The 23,025-nt window shown below is 36.9% G+C and overlaps 1 protein-coding gene across 3 annotated transcripts in view; it reads right to left on the bottom strand.

The window, feature by feature from the left end:
• LOC145990987 (proton-coupled amino acid transporter-like protein pathetic) overlaps positions 1-23,025 on the bottom strand; it is a 106,049-nt gene that overhangs the window by 61,022 nt on the left and 22,002 nt on the right. For all 3 annotated transcript variants that reach the window (XM_083126615.1, XM_083126614.1, XM_083126616.1), the window contains exons 6-9: positions 21,158-21,242; positions 19,938-20,213; positions 18,518-18,696; positions 12,921-13,087 (exon numbers count right to left, since the gene is read on the bottom strand). In XM_083126615.1, coding sequence (XP_082982741.1) covers positions 12,921-13,087; positions 18,518-18,696; positions 19,938-20,213; positions 21,158-21,242 — 707 coding nt within the window. The remainder of the gene's footprint in view (positions 1-12,920; positions 13,088-18,517; positions 18,697-19,937; positions 20,214-21,157; positions 21,243-23,025) is intronic.

Below are 23,025 nucleotides of genomic sequence, written 5' to 3'. Positions count from 1 at the left end.
AAAGAACAAAATAGGTATTAACGTTGTTCTTCACTCGTTTTTAAGTCTGTGGTTTTACTCCCTACACATCGCAGTAATTAAGTACCAAAAGAAGTTTCTTCACTTCAACTGAATCTTAATCTTTTCTCGCTATCGAGGTTGCATCAAAGAGAAATAAGTGGAAAAAATAACTGAACAACATGTATTTACCCGTGATAGGGCCTCTCTAACTTTTCACTTTTAACGGACGTCTTGTTAGCTCATGACTTCCTTTTGACACTAACACTAACATTAAGGCACACGAAACACAATGTAACCTATCCAAACAAAACATTACAAAACCAATTACACACTTATGTGATTTTGTATCTGTATTCATAAATATTATTAATGTTGAACACTAACACACATTTACCTTCTACTATTACACTGATCTACATATGAAAAAAAGATTTCTGCTGACTTAGATATTTTAACTAATTCTATATAATTTGAGGTCGCTGATTCCAAATATGTAGTCAGAAAATGTGTATCACGTCACAATTTTTCACAAATCACATTTGAAAATTTTCACAATATTATAATACTGGGCTAAACTCCAACAATTTTTCATATAGATATCTGCACATAATGAAATTTCTTTTTCTGTTGACTTAGATATTTTAACTGATTCTATATAATTTGATGTCGCTGATTCCAAATATGTAGTCGGAAAATGTGTATCACGTCACAATTTTTCACAAATCACATTTGAAAATTTTCACAATATTATAATACTGGGCTAAACTCCAACAATTTTCCATCTGCACATAATGAAATTTCTTTTTCTGCTGACTTACATATTATAACTGATTCTATATAATTTGAGGTCGCTGATTCCAAATATGTAGTCAGAAAAAGTGTATCACGTCACAATTTTTCACAAATCACATTTGAAAATTTTCACAATATTATAATACTGGGCTAAACTCCAACAATTTTCCATATAGATATCTGCACATAATGAAATTATAGGACTATACATAAGGTGGCGGAGCTGATAACAGGTATTAAGTTGCATTGTTTGACAAGTCACATTTCAAAATTTTCAGAAAATTATATCCGGCTACATTCCAACAGCACTTGCAAAGAGAATGCGAAGTAGTCAGATGTTCAATCAGAGTATCACGTCACGTTGTTTAACAAACATACGTTTCTATTTTCTCAATAGGGAGTTCTTAATGAACAAAAAGTTTAGGTAATTCCGGCAAATTGATCAATTTGTTTCACGAGCACATACAGTCAGCACCTGATGCCTGTACTTATGCTAAACTTAACATACACCACAGAATAGCACAACATGCATACTTACTTAGGCAAAATTATTCGTTTCTTTGATTTTCTGGAGTACGTGGCCTCAGGAACGTCACGCTGCAAGCACCAGCAATAGTCGGCCATCATGTTTTCATTCCATCTCCTCTGATATCGGTGCTCCGTGGCTTTTATGTCTTGGTGGAAGTGTTCGCCCTGTTCTTCACTTACGGCACCAAGATTGGACGGAAATACATCTAAGCGGCTGTGCAGGAAGTGAAGCCTGACACTCATATTTACTCCTAACTTTTGAAACGTCACCAACAAATTTTCAACTAGAACCTCGTAGTTGTGCGCCCTGAAGTTTCCAAGAAAGTTTGTATTGACATCAGAAAATGCACAGCATACATCTTACTTTGTGTGGTTAATTGTTTGTAAGAATTCTTCATCTTCCATTAGCATCCTTATCTGAGGACCATCAAAATACCTGCTTTTACTTTCTCATGCGTCAATGCAGGACATTTTGAGCAAATGTATTTAAAGCAAGCCCCATTCTTATCCAGAGCTTTTACATACTGCTTCATTAATTCCAACTTAATGTGCAGTGGAGCAAGTAACACTTCCTTAGGATCAACAAGCGGTTTGTTCTGGATGTTTTTCGCCCCGACTTCAAAGCTTTTCCTGGCAGGCCACAGTCTTCGTACCCGATGTTCGTTCCTTGCTCGACTGTCCCATAAATACAAAAAGCATGGATATTTCGTGAAACCTGCTTGTTGACCAAGTAACATTGAAATGACCTTGAGATCTTCACACACAAGCCAACTGTCATTTGCATACTTTTTTTCTTTCGAAGCAGTTCTTTCATTGTTTCGTAGCTTTCCTTCAAATGTACGGAGTGGCCAACAGGAATGGATGCTAACTTATTGCCATTATGTATCAACACAAACTTCAAACTCCTCTTGCTATCAATAAAAAGCCTCCATTCTTCTGCATTATACGTACATCCCATAGCTTCAATTAGTCCCTTCACATCTGTACAATACACATATTCTTCGTCCCTTTGAAAATATCTTAATACATGCCTATCTCTGTCCAGATACATGAAGGTTGTTCCAGACGCTAACATATTTCTTTCCTTCTTTTCTACACAGGTCCTGCATACTTTATGAGGTGCCCAGGATTTATCTTGGTCACCCAATTTAATCCCGAAATATGCACTATACGCTTTCCTTACTAAGTTAGTAATATTTGTCCTTTGTTTTGAGGTTAACAATGTTCGAATAACTGATTTAAATAATAATCACTATAATGTTCCATGTGCTGCCATCTTGTGACCTCTTTACGGACTACGTTGTTTCATTGCTCTAAATATACATCCCTAATATTAGATAATTTTCTTTTTTCCTCCGAAACCTGACGTGATAGAAAAAAACGGATTTCGGTTTTGGATTTACCACCCTCGAATTACTAAAGAACAACCATCAGACTCCAGTCAGCAAAATGGACGTAGACCAGTGTTATTAACGTTTATTTTAATCTTACTTATCTCCTCGTAGAATGCTGTAAAATCAACGTTGTTCAGGAAAACCGAACAAATTTGGTTCTTTATGCCAATGTCGCAGTGAGTTACTGTAAACAAAAAAAATAAGGAAAATAAAGGATGAATCAAAAAGGGAATCCGTAAAAGAAATATCGCGGAACTCACGCCCTGAGTTAATTTTAAGGTACCAGGGCATAAGAAAATACCTCCGAAAGTATAGTGTTCCCCTCTTTTTCCTTCTGATAATTCTAAACCCCTCAAAATACTCGATCATCTGTAAAAGTAAAGGTTGAGCAATGTTCCGCAACCTTCTTGTCCTCGCAGAATACCATAAATTATCCAGTATTGAACACGGCACATCATAAAATTTATTTATCTAAAAAACATACATTACGGCACTGTTGATATAAATTAAAAGTTTAGGAATGAGTTACAATATAATCAGTTAAAAATACTACTACTACTACTACTACTACTACTACTACAACTACTACTACTACTACTAATAATAATAATAATAATAATAATAATACAATTCACTGCACTCATAGGTACTTTTGGTATTATTATTATTATTATTATTGAAACGATTCATGCAGCTGATTATATGGATCCGAAACGCCTGTAGAGATTATGTATGTGTAATAACAAACTGACCCTTGCCATCAAGGCATGCCATGAAGGAGTAAAGTGGGTGTGGAGTTTGGACCCTACACTTTCTTGATCACGGTCGAAGGTGGGGGTGAAGTGATCAGCACCACGTCCATGGCCACCTTCTTTAGCCAAAAGTTTTCTCCAGGTACCAACTTTATACGACGCTGGGTGGGCGCCAGAACCGCTTGAACAGGTGGAAAATATACTGGTTCTCCCCCGCTGGGGATCGAACCCGGATCTCTCGCATGGTAGTCAGATTAAATAATTTACATTCAATTTGTTACTACAAGAAAAGTTCGCAGTACACCCGTGACCTTGTGGAGGAACACCGGTTGCGAAACATAGATTTAGATAGAGGGTAATGGCGCCAAATAATAAGAATTAAAAGTATTTCAGAAATCGAATTCCAGAAAGCTCTGGGGTAAAAAGTGACCTTCAGCCAGACACTGTCTCAACCTCTCCTGACGAGCGCCGATACACCTTCAATATCTTGGCCTTAGACCGGGAGGTGATTCTCCGGTACCCACAAGGTCTACTCGGAAAGAAATCGTGTGTATGCGCTCCCCCTCTCACCGCACCACCACCCGAAACCTCCCGCCTTACTCCACTTCCCCCCGGGTACCGACAAGGGCGATAAAACCAGAGCGTGTGGGTGTGTAACGCGGACGCGATTTTTCTGCCACCTGGTGTGGAAAATAGTAAGCTCATCCCACACGTTGCATTGAAATTTGCCACCCTATGGGGACACGTGAAAAACAAATTTTCCCAAGTAAGGATGCTATCCATCAGGTTCTTGCAAGTATTTCCTATTAGGTAATTCCATTATCGTTCCTCAAAAATTCAAGGGCAGTGATCCGAGGCTTCTAAATATATTTTCGTAACGATTTCCTTGTGGGGACCGGATTTTGGTCCCCACAAGTCGGTGCGGTCCCCATAAGGTGGATTCACAACTGACGAGTGTCCCCATAAGGTAGCATCTGCAAAAGCGCACACACGCACTCACACACACACATCCACACACACACATCCACACACACACACACACACACACACACACACACACACACACACAGAGAGAGAGAGAGAGAGAGAGAGAGAGAGAGAGAGAGAGAGAGAGAGAGAGAGAGAGAGAGAGATTTTTTCCAAGTTTACAGGATTATTCTCTAGTTTACTCAAATAACACAATTTAGATGTGTTTTGAATTAAATTTTGTACACATGAAGTGTGTTTCGTCAAGTTTTACCCTTTTATTTTACAAGTTTAGGCTTAATATTACTCAAATAACACAATTTAATCCAGTCAGGAAGGATTTGTTATTATATTTTGGATGCACAAAGAGATGTTTTCAATTTTTTTACTGATTTTTTGCAGGGTAGGTATTAATTTTTATTTTTTTTTTTTTGTATGATATATACATTTACAAATTTTTAACTTAGAGTTTAGTATTTATTTAAATCTTTTCAAAAACACTAAAGAAAAAGTACTTTTAGCTAAAATGTAAGCCACAAAATATATTATTATTAACATATCCCTACAGCTCTACAGCACCTTGGCGGGCCTTGGCTTACCTACCGACTGCTGGTCTCCCTCCCACACTGTTCCTCCCTCACCTGTTATAGCGTGGTCTTAGACCAGTATTGGGGTGACGGGTGATCAGCCCGACGAACCCCCAGCCGTTGTTGTAGGTCTTCTGGACCGGGTTACGCTCACTCACTCGGAGCTCCCCAATTTCCTCACGATGGTGGGTTGCCACCGGCCCTATACGTAGGCCGAATAAATTCCGACCAGAGCCGGATTCGAACCTACGCCGTCCCGCAGCGAACGATCTCAAGACGAGTGAACGCCTTAACCCGCTCGGCTACGGAGGAGGACTATTATTATAATAATAGTATAATATAATATAATATAATAATAATTTTATTAATATAATAAAATATTGTTATTATTATTATTATTATTAGGGTTTACTGATTTCCACTATGCTATTTTTGGCTCTGTATTTCTATATGTATTAATTTAGGGCAGGTTACGCCTACTAAGTAGGAAAGTTTGTTTATTTTAGAGTTTGCTGAGTATTTTGTTACTCTTATACTAGGTAAAGTTTCCTAAATATATCAGGTAGGGCTCCATCCATATACTTTTGTTTTTGCTGTTTGTAGATGATGTGATCAGCATCACTCTCCATCTGCTTTCTATTTTATGTACCCAATATTATTTTGAGGCTTAGTGAATTCTAGAGCCTATTTATGCAGGAGAGAGGGCTTGAAAATTTTGATCTCAGATAACCCACAACTATTTGTCAGAGTATTTTAAAGGATATTTTATATTTATTATGTGCCACTAGAATATCAAAGAAAGAGAAATCAATAGTCACACCCATAGCACAGTTTAATAAACTACATAGCTGAAACCTTAGAGAAACATAAAACTGCAAACACAATATATCTAGATTCTTCCAAGGCATAAGATAGAGTAAAAACATGGCTTGCTTATGGACAAACTCAACAACATAGGAATAAAATAGACAAGCAATCCTTTTTTCAGTAGAAAATTCCAATTACTCAAGTAAGCTACATCATACGTAGTACATAAGAAGAGCAAATTGACATCATCAGCAGTAAACCATCATGCAACTTCTACCTGCTGAAACAACTAAGTGAGTATAATTTATCAGAAAAATGCCTACATTTCAGCCTAATTTACCTCTACATTAATAATATTACCAGAATACTAAGGCTTCAAAAGTGAACACTAAGAATAATGTTCAGACTAAAGTATAGGGCATCTTGCAAAGGATTATTACTCCCTACATCTACAAGTCAATAACAATTATTCTAAATACTACGAACTTGGACAAAATATAGTCAAATACACAACACAAGAAGGAAAATAATTACAAGTAAAACAGCAGACACTCAATATCTCAAAACAATCCGGTAAAAATATTCTTCAACAAACTGCCTCATAACTTAAAACTGCTAAGTCCCCAAAACATATACAAATACAATCAATAAAAACTACTTGAAATGGGAAAACTGTCTACAGTCTCACAGAGTTGATGTGAAATAACAGCAAAACTTAGAAGCATACACAGTCAATAGTGCTCAATTTGCATACAGTTCACATGCAAACTCTCATGAAAAGGTTCAAAACAGTCTCCCAGCTCAGTTCTCATCTATACTTGGACCACAAAATCCTGCAACAAATTCTCAGAAATCCTACCTTTCCTACCCTTGCTTAACTAGCTTAAGTGCAATCTTCATACTAAAATATTGAAAAAAGGCATATCTATTTACATAAAAGTGTGTACACATGTGTTTGTCTGCGTGTACTCTTAGATAAATTGATAAAAAAGCAATATAGTTATAAATCAAAGACTATACCTAATAATATTAATTTCAAAATAAGCTGATAGAAAAAGATATAATAACTACAGTATACGCTTTTAATTTTTGTTAATTACAAAAAATAAAAGTTAAATACAGTATATAAACCTGGTCCCTTTCATTGAAAAAGGAACATAAATTGAGAGTATTTGAAAATAAAATCCTTAGGAAAATATTTAGGCCTAAAACAGATGAGGAGGCAGATGAGTGGAGAAGGTTACATAATTTATAAGTACATAATTTGTATTCATGTCCAAATATTATTAGAATGATTAAATCAAGAAGACTTAGGTGTGTAGATCATGTGGTACGAATGGGAGAGGAAAGAAAAGTATACAGGATTCTTGTTGGGAAACCTGAGGGTAAAAGACCAATAGGAAGACCAAAACAAAGATGGAGGGATAATGTAGAGATGGACCTAAAGGAAATTGGTAGGGAAGGAAAGAAGTATATAGATCTTGCTCAGGACATGGACAGATGAAAGGCATGTGTTGCTGCAGCCATGAACATTTGGGTTTAAGAAGGCTAGAGAGTTAGTTAGTTATACATTAAATAAGCATAATATTTGGATTGTACAATGCATTGTGCATTATAAGCAGAAAATTAATCCAGTTTGCCCTAGAAATACATTTTAAGAATAGCCCAAAATAGCATGCGTAATAGAAAATTTAAAAAAACTTTCTGATGTATAAAAGTACTGACTAGTGCTGAATGAATCAATTACTGTAAAATATTATTCTCTGATTCAAGTAATTTAACTGTAAACATTATCATTTGTGTGTAAAATATAATTGTTAGTTGAACTGATAAGATTAACTTTATACGCCTTCATACACTCTAAATAACATAACTTTGATATATAAATTAGTAACAATTTGTTAAAATTAAGTTAAACTGTAGAATTGTTTTCTTAAATAAATATAAAGTAGTAAAAATACTAAACAAATAATTCCTTCTTTTCCTATTTAAAGGATGCCAAACAGTGTAAACCAGTTGTTAGTGGCTAAATAACATAAAATTTGAAGGCAGTAACAATATTTTAAAAAAATACTGTTTTTTACCTAACTTTGTGAATTAAATACTAGTACATTTTGTCAAATTATAAATAAAATATACCTATTTCTTTGGTATTTGTACTAAAATGAAGAAAATGTTACTAAAACTTGGCTAGTACAGTAAATCTGAGAGTTTTAGCTTTATTTGTCCGTAACTGGATATAATTGTAACTTGTTAATCTCGCCAAACACAATCTTTACCTCAATTTTGGAAGCTAGCTGAACTTTAGCGTTTCGAATTACATATAGTGAAGGCCTCTATAGTGGAAAAATACACCCAGTCTGTAAAAATTTGGAAATGTTGTCTCCTTCTCTGTCGAACCAGACCAAAAGTGTTCTCAAATGTTTCAATATATTTCTTAACATAACTAACTTTTCAAGAAAAGAATACCTTGTGCCCAGATAGCTTAGTTGGTATAGCGTTAGGCTTTTAACCTATCTGTCCAGGGTTCGAGTCCCTGTCTGGGCGATAACAATTTTTAAATTTTGTCATGGTCAATGGATATAAAATATGTTTACAGTCTAACAGATTATTATTTATCTTAAAATTTTGCAAATAAGCTTTTAAGTTTCTCAAATATCAGCATCTTTAGCTAACAGTACAGCATAACCAGTATTATTATGATAGAAAAGTTCTGGTGGTAGAACCTACCCCTACTGTAATATCTCTGTGGTATTAACTTACATGCAGCCCATAACTTTTGGGACTGTTTCTCCTCCGTTACATTTCCTCGCCATTTACCCTTAGCGTCACGATTAGCCTGAGAAGCAAAAAAAGCGAAATCTTATATTTGTTCTTTTTATATCTCTGAAACCACCTATACTATAGAACTACATTTAATGAATTTTGCAGTCTTCCTGTTTGATCTGTTAAATAATCCAGTCAATAAAAATATACTTGCATAGAAAAATCTGTTTTTCAGATACTTTAATCGGGTAATCTGCTTTTGCGTACTTCCTCAGAAATATACACAATCATAGTTCTTTATAAATTTAGCACCTGATATAGAATAAGTCGAAGTCTAGTTAGAGTTGGCCTGTAAGTGCTTCTGGTACAAGTAGTTAGTTGAAAAAGCAAATATTGGGTGTATAAAAGATAGCATTCTTGTGAAACAGTAAAAGTCAACCTCATTTCCTCGTAATATTAGCTGTAAGTGCTTCTTGCAGATTAACAAACCTCTGGCGTGTGGTCCTACGTCACCTCTAATCCTTTGTAAGGTTCGTGTTGTCCTATAAATTGTCGATATACATACTAAGTCCCTAGTTACAGCCTAAGCTTTTAGTTTCAATCAGAGGATTTTAGTGTTCAGATAGTGATTGTAGCCTCGTATAATAAACCAAGTGGAAATAACCCAAGTGTTGATGCACCCAAAAACCAGTAATACTTCAAAAATACCTTGAAAAAGGCTATAAGGCTAAATTATTCTTCTAGCATAGAAAAAAGTTTAGCAAGTGGACCTATGGTCCATATAGTCAGTCGTCTGTGAACTTCGTCTTGTCCTGTGAATTGACAATATATTGATAAATGGTTATATATTTTTTTTTAAAAAAAAGGAACAATGTTGGTAAGCGTCCAGTTATGGACCCATCGGTAAAGGAATTTCAGTCTTTATAGACACACAATAATTTTCGTTACACTAAAAATTTGGCCTCGTATAAAGGTAAATAGTCGAAATTATAAACATTTCGTGTACTTTATCCAGTAAGCCTTAGCTAGAAATACAATAACAGCGTTACAGACATAAAAATTAAGCAAGCTTTGATATTCTAGTGGCACATAATAAATATAAAATATCCTTTAAAATACTCTGACAAATAGTTGTGGGTTATCTGAGATCAAAATTTTCAAGCCCTCTCTCCTGCATAAATAGGCTCTAGAATTCACTAAGCCTCAAAATAATATTGGGTACATAAAATAGAAAGCAGATGGAGAGTGATGCTGATCACATCATCTACAAACAGCAAAAACAAAAGTATATGGATGGAGCCCTACCTGATATATTTAGGAAACTTTACCTAGTATAAGAGTAACAAAATACTCAGCAAACTCTAAAATAAACAAACTTTCCTACTTAGTAGGCGTAACCTGCCCTAAATTAATACATATAGAAATACAGAGCCAAAAATAGCATAGTGGAAATCAGTAAACCCTAATAATAATAATAATAATAATAATAATAATAATAATAATAATAATATATTCTGTGGCTTACATTTTAGCTAAAAGTACTTTTTCTTTAGTGTTTTTGAAAAGATTTAAATAAATACTAAACTCTAAGTTAAAAACTTGTAAATGTATATATGATACAAAACAAAATAAATAAAAATTAATACCTACCCTGCAAAAAATCAGTAAAAAAATTGAAAACATCTCTTTGTGCATCCAAAATATAATAACAAATCCTTCCTGACTGGATTAAATTGTGATATTTGAGTAATATTAAGCTTAAACTTGTAAAATGAAAGGGTAAAACTTGACGAAACACACTTCATGTGTACAAAATTTAATTCAAAACACATCTAAATTGTGTTATTTGAGTAAACTAGAGAATAATCCTGTAAACTTGGAAAAAATCTCTCTCTCTCTCTGTGTGTGTGCGTGTGTGTGTGTGTGGATGTGTGTGTGTGGATGTGTGTGTGTGGATGTGTGTGTGTGTGTGAGTGCGTGTGTGTCCAAAATGTAATAAAAAAACACGTTCAAATCGTGTTATTTGAGTAAATATTAGGCTAAACTTGTGAAATAAACAAATAAAAGTTGAAACACACACTTTGTGTGTCGAAAATGTAACTAAAAATCTTTCCTGAACAGATTGAATTGTGTTATTTGAGTAATAATAAGCCTAAACTTGTGAAATAAATACATAGAAGTTGAGAACACACACTTTGTGTGTCGAAAATGTAACTAAAAGTCTTTCCTGAACAGATTAAATTGTGTTATTTTGATAAAAATAAGGATAAGCTGGGAAAATGTTTGACATAAAGTCAAAGTTTGGTAAAAAATAAACTCAATATTATGTTAAATAGCACACAGTATCATAAATTTACTACCTAAATCAATAATCAAAGGGTCCTAGGTTCGTTCTCGTGATAAAAGCAAATAGTGAAAACTGTAGGCCCAGTCCCTGAGAGCTCTCCCTTCTTCATAGTACAGATAATAAACCCCTACGCTTCGTTCTCCTTGTTCAAATTAAAGTTCTCGCTCCAATCTAATTGGGTATCCAAAAATCCTTTTTTCTTGTGTTCTCGGTAACCCTGGCCTACTTAGACAGAAACATGTTCTAGCGTGCAAGCGACGCACAGTTTCCAAAAATTGACCATTGCTGCGCATTCCCAGACATCCTTTGTTGTCTGGTTCAATCCCTCCCCGGCCCTACAGTATTGCATACCTTTCCCCTGTTCTTGCGTTATAGTTGACCTTGGAAAAACCGGTTCTGAAAATCTACCGACGCGATCTCTGATTGGTCAATCGGGTTCTTTCTTTGTTCTGACGTCATTTGACCTTGACCGCACTTCCCCCAAATTTCTTTCTCATCTACCCTTACCGCGGAGTTGAGATTCGGAGACAGTATTCTGTCTAGCGTCTGAGACCACCGTCTTTCATAACATAATGAAATTATTACATACGTTGTATACACTATAGGCCTAACCATTTATTACCGTTGCATATCGCGGGTTCGAGTACCGGGACCGTCCCAAATCGCAATTGGACCTGTACCTACACCCATTACCACCGTTCATAACGGTTCATAAACCATAGAAAACTTATTTTCAATACTATAAACATTAATATTATCAATTCATACATTACATACTTTGCAGTAATGAATATAAAAACATATGCATAGCCTTTAGTACCTCTAATTACCTTCTATATAGTACATATTTTTCATAAAATAAATAATTATATATTCATAAAAAGTTTTAAATAAGCAAATACATAAATGTAAAGTATTCTAAGTACATGCAAATTAGTTCTAAGTACGTGCGAATTAGTTCTAAGTACGTGCAAATTAGTTCTAAGTACGTGCAAATTAATTAACACCCATGCACTAATTGCCACTGGCGTATTCAACTTCTACTCACTGGAACTGGATATCCAGTAGGTATGCCCTAGTTGGCGCTGAACTGGCTACCAATTTGGTAGTTTTCGCCTCGCATGATACTTACCAGCGTACTTGTCGATATACTTTTGTTCCCATACGAGGGAAGTTGTAATGGCGGCCGCGTGAGATGTAAACAATGTATCACTTCACATTTTTAAAAGCCGATAGCTATTCAATCGAGAGGAATAGGTACAAAACAATGGCGCTGCTTAAATACATACTTTACAACGTTTACTGTACACGTATGGAAGAATATTTTAGTTGTTTCAAATGTAAACACCGTGCACTCAGCATAGATGGTGTAATTCAACGAGTCTTTCATGCTGTATATGTTATTCATTGCTGGAGTAACACTCGGAAACCACAGACAAAAATACGCTCCTTTGCACACTCACAGATTATCTTCACATGGCGAAACTTTGCTCTGATTGGCTGTTCCACAGAATCCAGTCGAGGAAAGCTAGTAGAAATTAGAACATGTCCTATTCCTCCAAACCAGCCAAGCAGTCAGCCAGGCGGCCATGATTGCTACCTAGAAAGTTAGTTCAGCGCCAACTAGGGGATTCCTACTAGAAATCCAGTTCCGTGTGATAGGGGCTTAAGTTGGCATTTATTTTGCAAGGCCCCTTGTTACCCTCTTCTCCTTGTTCCCCTTTACGGACATCCATGGATACATTTACATAAAAATGTGCAAATGAATTTTCAAACACGGTAGTAGAATTCAAGTAAATTTGCACAGTGGAGGAAGATCCAGCAAAATGGGAAATGTTAATCCTGACTGAGCGTTGTTTCCAATTTTTTTTTCTCACCATATATATTGAAAAATAGTTAATATTAGCCAATTATGTATACAATTCACTGATTTCACCAAAGAGAACATGCCTGAAATATCAACTTTACTGTATTCGCTTACCTGTCCCAATTACTGTAGAAACCCTCATTATTCTTTCAACCACCACAGGATTCTTCTGTATTTTTGGTTGTATTACCTTCCAAGCTACTTCACTCGGAATATAAAATTGCAGTCCGTAGGTGAAAAAAATTGCAAGTCCTATCAACACCTGAACAATCTGAGCAGGCCTGGAAAGAAGAAGAAACTCTGATATAGTTAGGCTTACCATATTTTTTTGGTCCAACCCAGGACATATTCGCGATCAACTCGTTACTGCTGAATTTCAGTTTTTTTTACAAAAATAAATTGAAATGACTTGAAAGCCTTAACATTTTATTGGAACATTAAACTATAAATTGTACAAAAATAATATTAACATTATTTTCTAAAATCAATCAATAAATTTTCAAATGTTTAATTGAATAATACATTTTCTGATGTTTAGGAAGCCTCTCTGTTCTAGGTAGCATTATCTGTAAGTTGACTCAGTTGTACTTTTCACTAGGCATGACTTTTTTTCAGAAATGGCTTGTTTGTTTTAAAAACATTATAAAATCCACAACATGAAAGTTCTGAATTAATTTTAACTTTCAGCAGATGTTTAACAGTGGATGCTAGAAGTCTACCGCTTTCTGCAGACCAAATATTCCCCATAATTGAAAATACTCTCTCAACTGGAGCAGATGTTTCAGGCAAAGACATAGCAAACTCAACCATTTTGGAAATGTTGTTACGTGAAATATCAGTCTTTTGAAACAACTTAAAATTGCTTGCCACTTCTCTTCAATAGTATCTGGTACTTTTTCAGAACTTTAACCACAACCTACCTTTTGGTTTTGAATTACCTTGTTCATCAAATAGCCCATCAATATTTACGGCATCCTTTATGTTCTAACGTTGGAAGCGTCCCCGGCGCCTACCCAGAGTCGAATAACATTGGTACCTGGGGGGGGGGGGGGGTCATAATTTTTGGTCGTGAATATTCTATACCGGTAGCTATTTTCATGTTCAGATTCTCAAAACCCCGGACATTTTGGAATCCCGGACAGCTCTAAAAAAAACAGGTGTGTCCGGGCTAATCCCGGACGTATGGTAAGCATAGACATAGTCTACAGTGAGGTCGCGCTTACATCCGGCGCGGAGACCGCCTTTATGTCAGTGACCCTCTGTTGCCCCGTCTACCTACTAAGGAACTCGCGGTTAAACAACCAATTAGACCTACCGCTTTGAGCAACAAGCGGCAACCTTTGAAACTCTCATCCCCGAAACAACCAACAGGGAAAGAGGATTGTGTCAAAGTAACTGTTCCGCGCTGCTCTGATTGCACACCGGTTCCTGTCTTGACTCTACTGTAATCTTGTTTGTTATTGTTGCTACTATGTCTAGTACCTGGCGCAACAAACGATCAAGGGCGTCTCGTCGCCTGTTATTGTTCACATGAGCACGTGAAGCCTCAGCTTAAAAGTAGATCGTGGATATTAATACTGAAAATTTCGTGTACTTTATAAGTTCCAGCATGCTCTGTAGATATTTGGAACATGCTTCACCGTATTTTTGGCTACGTTTTGAAGCATTTCCCCAGTTGTGATGTAAATTTTATGTGGAGCGGTTGCTTTGTACGTTCCAGCAAGACTGAATTGATTGATTTGCTTTATTTTACTTCGCTCTTTGTGCCAATTTGCGAAGATTGGGATGAGTGATGATATGATGAAATAGATCCATGCCCAGGCCAGGATTCGAACCTGGCGTCGTAGCGATATATGCCAACCACTCCGCCACGGGGGCCGGCCTAACAATACTGAACAAAGTGGTACTGTTGGTAAGCATTTACATCTAGATTGTCTTGAAGAAGTAGAGGTCCAAATATGTTGCAATTGCAACAAGACACAGCACATCACACAACAGTACATGACATCAATAGATCTGAATTTGTGTTTCTTTGTGTGTGAACATCCTAGTGTGACTCGCACACTACGTCAACGATATCACAAGATACAAAATGTGAAGCTACACGCACCTATAATGTTTATGAATTTCTTGTGGGAAACTTGATAAGATTCCAAAATGTTAATAGGTCACAAACCGTTGCATTGTGGCTTCGAGCAGCCATGATTGAGGCCAGTTCTGTAAGCATACGGAATTGAAGCTGTCGGCCGGAAGATCCTAACACAGATATTAGTGATTTAAAACAAACGTGCAGCAGTTGGTGCAGATGTAACGAACGCTGCGTGGTGGATATTTCCTTCCAAACGACAAGTAAAATTGGCCGTTAATATGATGGCTGTTTGCATCCTGGCGTCACATGAGACCCACCTATACAGTGAATTGCATGCCGCCTAGGTGGCCCGAGAACGTTGAGCAGGTCAATACAAAATCACGCAACGAAAGGTTTCCGATTCGAGTACTGTCCTGACCATGAGTGTCCCTTTAGCAATTTTATCTATCTAAACATTTATCCTCATCGTGGCGATTAGGCGAGACAAGACAAATACAGAAGTTTAACGACATAGTTGATTCTGAATGAATTTTTGCCGCGGTTAAGGAGCAAGCATCCAACCCAACACCGAATAACACATTTGATGCTTAGCTATGACGCATTTATTAGGATTGTTGGATAATTTAGTTCCTTTTTCTCGTTACAGGTGGTATGTATATAGCCATGGCTGGCAAATACCGGATTCGGTGAGTACAGTTTTGTTTTTTCTTTCTATTGTATTATCCGACTCATTTCATATGGGCCAATGAGGGTTACTCTACACCATTCTGCGATAACCGTAATGCGTCGACGGTCAGATTGACTGTTGTAATGAAATACTGTCGGGAGTAGCTGGTCCGACGTTTGGTATGCTTTACCTGGCAACCAAAGCTGGCAAACGTGTATTTTGGAGGATCGGCTTCGGTAACAATGAACAGGAAACATGAAGCAGCTTTAACCTTACCGCCCAGAGAATACAATGGACCGCACCTGATGATGGATGAGGGAACTGGATTAAGGTAGGTGTAATATTTTTTCATTTCATTTCTTTGTCCTAATACTGTCAATTCGTCCACGCAGTGTTGCTGACCCAAGAAGCTTGTTTGTTTGTTTTGAGGACCTAGCTGAGAAGTACGAAGCATCACACCAGTAAGAACAATGGTGAACAAGGTTAATTGCACCTCCCCCAACACCAATTCTGTTGTGCGAGTTTTTGTTCTTTGCAGGTATCTACGATGCCAACCGTCAGAGATGTAATCTCCCTCTCAGAATTTTTTAAGTCTCTTTGATGTAAGCTGCTGAACACCAAGGATCTCATATGAAGCTGAAGGTGAGATTTTCATCCATCTTCGTTAAACAGGGTGATTCAAAAGTCTCCATACATATATAGCACAATCACTGGAATGGTCTCCGTGGACCCGTGGAATGGCCGCCACGCTTCCCGGACTTGACACCGCTGGATTTTATCTTGAAGGTGATCGTGTATCAGGAGAAGATTAGAGACGTTGGCCACTTGCAACGCCGCATTCTTGATGCATGTTCTAAGATCTTTGTCAAGACACTGCACGCAGTGCAAGCTGAGTGGGTCTAACGCATTGACGTGCATTCAAAACAACGGGGGTTATATTGAACATATTGTGTAACCACAAAACTGCTGTGTATGGCGACTCTTGAATCACCTTGTATATAAAATCATGGGCATCACTAAAATTTTTAAGGGGGTTCAGACCCGGATAAAATTGAATAGTAGGAAAACCATCAAATAACACTTACTGTAAATTACTAATAATAAACTTATTTTTAATACCCTGAGACAACTCGTCTTTATTTTTTCTCATTTCATACTGTTAGAATGCTGTTATTATATTTTGTTGCAAAGTTTTCACATCTTGTTCAAGAAGAATCTTTAAATGTTAGGAGGAAATTGAAGTTTATGTTGCATGACTTCTCGCATACCAGTCTCATTTTTTGAATTTTCAAAACTGAGGGAACTATTAATTCCTTGGATTAAGTAGTAGCATTTCACACCATGAAGTTTTGGACTGGTCCCTACATTTTGTGACTGTCTTCTACATTCACAAATAACTAATATTTACTTTATTTCTATTGCGTACAAGTTTATAAAATTAACAGGGAACTATTGAGATTAAGAGCGCTGTATCAATGTCGATATTTGTTTTAAGTTGTTGATTTCGATTTGTTTTTGTTATATGTAAGAAGATTGACTTAAAATGTCTTGTGTCAGAAATCGAAAAAGAGTTTATGTCAAATGTTATAAAGTGAAATAATATTTTGGAAGTTCAGTTGTGTTGTTTAATTCTTGCAATGTAAGTATAATAACATTATGAAAACAAGTTGAGCGCTGAGTTCTTGCAATTTAATTTTGGTAACGGTAGTATAAGCAGGAGACGGATTTCTTAAAATTTACAGGAGAAAAGACGAGAAAGTACTTACGGAATTGCGTTCTTGGGGACTTTCTGAAGCCGGGGAAATTGTTTTTTTGAATCGTGCAACGTATTTTGCCCGTAAATAAGGTATTTTTCGTCAATCGTGCATCTCCGTTGTACGACAGCTCGTGCCGCCATTACCGTCGACTACGTGAATCAAATGTTCCGTGCGTTCGGTTATGTAACCCCCTCACAGTGTAGCAACCACGCGGGAGTTTGAGCGAGTTTTTTTTTTCAATGTAAGGTAAGACTCTAGTTTACTTATTTGCTTATTTTATAAGCAATTGAACAACGTAAATCCCAAAGCGAGCAAAACTTTCCTGAAGGAGTAAATCGAGAAAAACCGATGTTGTCCGGATATGCGCAATTGAACGTGCTGAGGAATTTTTTATATGATGAAGCACATATTTAGGGGTGAAATAAGTGCTAATGGAACCTAACCTAACAGGCCTAACCTAACCTCGTAGGCATACCTCGACCCCGTGAATGGATAGTGGGGCTATCGTGAACAGAAAGTGTAAAAAGAAAAAGGTACTTACCCGAAGAGATGCCGGATGCCGCACCGCGAACGCAAAGAAGCAATCACCATGCAGATAAGGACGTAAAGTAGAGTCTAGCCTCAATTTTCGCTTAAAAACCTTTTGTGAATAGTTTGTGCGGCATTTATCGGTTCATAAGTTTGGAAACACTGCACATCAGCTGACGATACTGCATATCAGCTGACGATAGACAACGTGAGTCAAAATTTGCGCGCCGAATTAGCAATGACCAATAAATGATTAAAATGTTAAAAATAACGCTTTTTACATGGGAAAAAAAGTGATCTCCAGCTTGAAAAATCTTCCGCTATGCATATGAGGTAAGTAGCAATGATTTTTATTTGAAAACAAACTAGTTTAATGTGTCTCCGGCTTATACTACTGGTACCTTAATTTTAAAATTGTGTTAAAGTCTGCTCATCCTTCGCGTACAATATATATTCAGTGTGAAGTATCGTTGCAATTTTACACTAAAGTTTTTGAGGAATATATTCTCACGTACGCTGGTCCAGATATTGTCGGCAACATGATTGGCGTTCTGGTTTAATTCTTGAAATTCAATGAGTAAAATAAAGAGAATAATCATGGTGGTGGACAATTTGCTTGGTAATACTCACGCAACCCAGTCTACTGTAAAATAATGCAAGCAGTACATACACTTCGTTCATGGGTAGATTGAGAGTTATGCTCGCTGCAGTACTTTCTCCGAAATCTAAGTAGCCAAAGAATCCAAGAACGGCGTACAGCGTTATGATGACGATCATGGCCGGATACAAAATCCCTGGGCAGCCAAGAAAATGTGAAGGATGTTTCATGTTGTTCTCCAAGGGCATCACCTGAAATCGTGAAACAGATTTTAGCAACATTTATTGAGGTGGATGATACAATGTACAAAACCAAGATGGTATGCATACAGGTGAGTCCGTCGGACAATTTTTTGTGCAGGAGACTTTCGAGTGACGTAAGTCCTCTGAAATTTGCACAAGCGGCTTTTCCCCAACTGAGACGTTCCAGAATAATTCAACGCACGCAACTATTAGAATTATAAAACCACTTTACTTTAGAATTCTAGGGTGATCGAAATATTTTCGGGTAGCTCTGCTTTGTTTCTCATTAGACTCTCTCTCTCTCTCTATTTTCCCTCTTATTCTTTCTCTGTTTCTCTTTTACGCCAGTTTTTTTCCTTCTCATTCTTCCCGTTTCTTTTTCCCTCTCATTCCTCCTGTTTCTATCTTTCGCCCCTTTATATGTGTTTTATCTCTTTTTCTTGTTTCGTTCTCTTTCTATTTTATCTCATTTTTCCTCTGTTTCTCTCTATATTTCTTTCTTTTTAATTTTTCGTCTCATTCTTTCTGCTTCTCTCTCTTTCTTTCTCTCTATTCTTCTGTTTCTATATTTCTTCCTCTTTCTTTATATTTTTCTCTCATTCTTTCTGTTCCTTTTATCTCTCTTTTGTGCTTTCTCCTTCTATCTATCTTATTTTCTTTCTCCCTCCATCTCTCTCTATTCTCGCTATATCTCTGTCGTTTTATTGCTTTCTCTCTTTATTTGTCTTATTTTTCTATCCTTTTCACTATTCTTCTACAGGGGTGTGTGTTTTTGTCATGTAAATGTGAATTTCTCATGCACGCTGTTAGCGTGGGCTAAACTAGACACACCGCAGACTTCCTCTTGCCGCCATTTAATGTACATCACGTTAATGTAAGTCGTATTTGTTTAATATATCGTACCCTTTTAAAAGCCACCTTGATGAATAAGAGGGGATTAAATAGATTTGTTCGAATTTACCAAAGACGTTTGTTGCATATTGTCCACAAAAGAACGTAACTATTAAGTATTAACACTCCAGAAAGTTGAAAAATACGTGTAACGTTTCTACATAATACATGTAAAAGCGTGCATATTACAAAAGAAAATTGCTTTCATCACTTACTCTTGACGACTAACTCCTCAATTGATGGTGCTGGCAAACAGTGATTTGTTTGTGGCCCAGTTAAACAAATGAAATCGACACCAGCACATTTGCGTACAACTACATTTAAAGTATAGCCTACTATTATTATTATACATCACTTACCACGCCAATGCCTTCCATTGCGAAGACTGAAGTACTGATGAACAATGGCAACTGTTCTATGGAATTGTAATATTTTATGTCGTTCCCCATAGAGATGTGTCTCAATATGTAGTAGAGGGTTATGGAGAAGGTGATAACAAGTAGAATGTCCGCAACGACAGAAAACGGAACGAGGGTCTTCAAATCCCTTATCAGTCCAAGGGCAACAAGTGGCACCAGCAGGAACAGAATATACACTCGAATGCTGAAGTTGTTTTCGTAATAAACGTCTACAACCTGCAAGGAAAAGCAGGCAATAGGTTTAAAAATGTATGTTTATTTTTAATGCCTGAAAACTTAACATGCAGAAACTATGAATCCCTGGCTCCGATAGTTTCTTTTTTTTTTGTATTAACAACCCCAATGACAGATATCATCGGCACACCACTAGTTTGAAACTAGGGTTGTTAAAGGTCCAGGAATTTTAAATGAATTAAATTTCGGTCCCGAGGAGAGAAAATCAGCAAGCGTAAATGGGTTCTAGACCGTAAAGAACCTTTTTATGTTTAAAGTACCTTTCTTTCCGGATTAATTTAAACGCGGTCCAGGAACCTTTTCCTCCGAATCAATTTAAATACGGTCCAGGAACCTTTTGACCTGATCAATTTAAATATCGTTTATGGAACCTTTTTTTTCGGATCACTTTAAATAGGGTCCAAGCTTCGTATTGAAATGAAACAATACGCAACTTGGACCGAATTTAAATTGTGCGAGAAAAGAGGTTTCAGTCCTGTTGCGGAACCCAATAGAAGCCATTAAAATGTAGGGGTTCCTGACCTTTAACAACCCTGTTTGCAACAACTTTATAAGAATCAGTGGCGGCGATTAGGGGGGCGAGGGGGGCAGTTGCCCCCCCACTTTTCGCCACTTTTGCCCCGGCACTATGCTAAACCTTACCTATAAAGGTGCCCCCCCCCCAGTTTTGGCACCTTACCCTCCCCGGTTTTGGAACCCTATCGCCGCCACTGATAAGAAGCGTATGGAGGACACATATACAAAAGTTGCTGCCTTCTACGAAACTGATAAATGTTTCTAACATTATTCCTATTATTTTACGTCATGCCTGCCTTAATCTGTGTTACGTAAACTAAGCTTTGTTATCTAGCATTAGTGCATGCAATGAAAAGTGTGCCTTATCAATCCAGAAGAAAGTTATAATATGAAAGTTTGTCCATGCTTACCTGTTTAAATGAGGTAGCTATGAAGACGACATAAACACAGGTAGTACTGTAGTAAGTCACCATCAAGACCGTGTTTATTATCACCCTGTAAAATTGGAATGAAATAAAATTGTATGAATTTATTTTTTCCTTAAAAGCTAGATACAAATTGTGGGTTCATGCCGGAGTTATTACTGAAACATTTTGTTTACCACAAGTACTACATCTTTCAGGGACATTGAAACTAAAATTTCATTCTGGACTTCCTTTCGATCCGACCTACCATGAGAACATGACAGAGAAAGAAAAGCAGAATAATTTTGTTACGTGTTTTTCTCTGAATTTTATTCTGATGCTTGAAACTAAATACGAAAGGTCATGTGCCATATCTCATCTATTGTAAATGCAAAGTGTCATTGTTACATGTTCCAAATATTTCTCATTCCTGAGCGTCAGTTCCAGATTTGGAGGCAGCCACCGTGCATTTACATTCTGGACTAGGTGTTGAAATAGACTAGTAGTCTACGATCATTACGGTGCTCAGGATACTTGTCCCTGTAAGCTATTCACTCTGAGAAGAAGGCTGGCCATTTATTACTCACACTACAAAATCTTCTTCAATTTTTGTGTGATATAAATTCCCAGAAAAGAAAAGGCAACATTGGTAAAATATTTGCATGCAAGTGATAATCCTTCGTGTATATGAGTCTAGCCTAAATTAATCTGTAGAAAGTGTTCGAATTGAAGAAAATGTAACTGGGATTTCAGAGGTTCTTATTTTCATATTTTAAGACTGATCTTTTATGTAGTACTTCTGAAGTTGAGAGAATAAGCAAGATTTTTTTTTGGAAGGGGGGGGGGGTGTGTGTCATGAATCCCATATCTCAAACATACGCCAATTTTATTTCATTTTTCAAGGCTCAAAGTAAATAATACAAAAAAAAGTTCTAATGAACGTACGTTGCCAGTGGCCCCCGCACTATGCTAAACCTTATCTACAAAGGGAAATATACTGTCTTTACCTTCCCAGTTTTGGAACCCAATCGCCGCCACTGCACGTTGCTATGATATAACAGTTGGGCTGAAAAGTTCGTAGGCTAACATAGTAAAAAATATTTTTTTGACAAAATTCGATTTTATTATTCAATATAGTTGCCTTCGAGGGCGATACAACGATTATAGCGGTCATACAATTTTTCGATGCCATTTTTATAGTACGATTTCTCTTTAGCCTCAAAATAGGCCTCAGTTTCGGCGATTACCTCTTCATCAGTGCTAAATTTCTTTCCAGCGAGCATTCCTTTAAGGTCTGCAAACAGGAAAAAGTCACTGGGGACCAGATCTGGAAAATATGGTGGATGGGGAAGCAATTCGTAGTCTAATTCATATAATTTTTCCATCGTTTTCATTGATTTGTGACACGGTGCATTGTCTTGATGAAACAGCACTTTTTTCTTCTTCAAATGGAGCAGTTTTTTCGTGATTTCATCCTTTAAATGCTCCAACAACGCTATGTAATAATCGCTGTTGATGGTCTGGTCCTTTTTGAGGTAATCGATGAATATAATACCATGCGCATCCCAGAATACTGATGCCATAACCTTGCCAGCCGACTGTTGCGTCTTTCCACGCTTTGGATTCGGTTCATCACGTGCAGTCCACTCGGCTGACTGTCGATTGGACTCTGGAGTGTAGTTATGGAGCCATGTTTCATCCATTGTAATATATCGACGGAAAAATTCGTGTTTATTACGGTTGAATATCGCTAAACATTGCTCCGAATCATGAAAACGTTGTTGCTTTTGATCGATTGTGAGCACGCGCGGCACCCATTTTGCACACAGCTTTCGCATGTTCAAATATTCATGCACAATATGTCCAACACGTTC

This window comes from Lepisma saccharinum, chromosome 8 (assembly GCF_977018435.1).
Source record: "Lepisma saccharinum chromosome 8, izLepSacc3.1, whole genome shotgun sequence".
Lineage (NCBI taxonomy): Eukaryota > Metazoa > Arthropoda > Insecta > Zygentoma > Lepismatidae > Lepisma > Lepisma saccharinum.
This window is presented reverse-complemented; position numbering and strand designations above follow the sequence as displayed.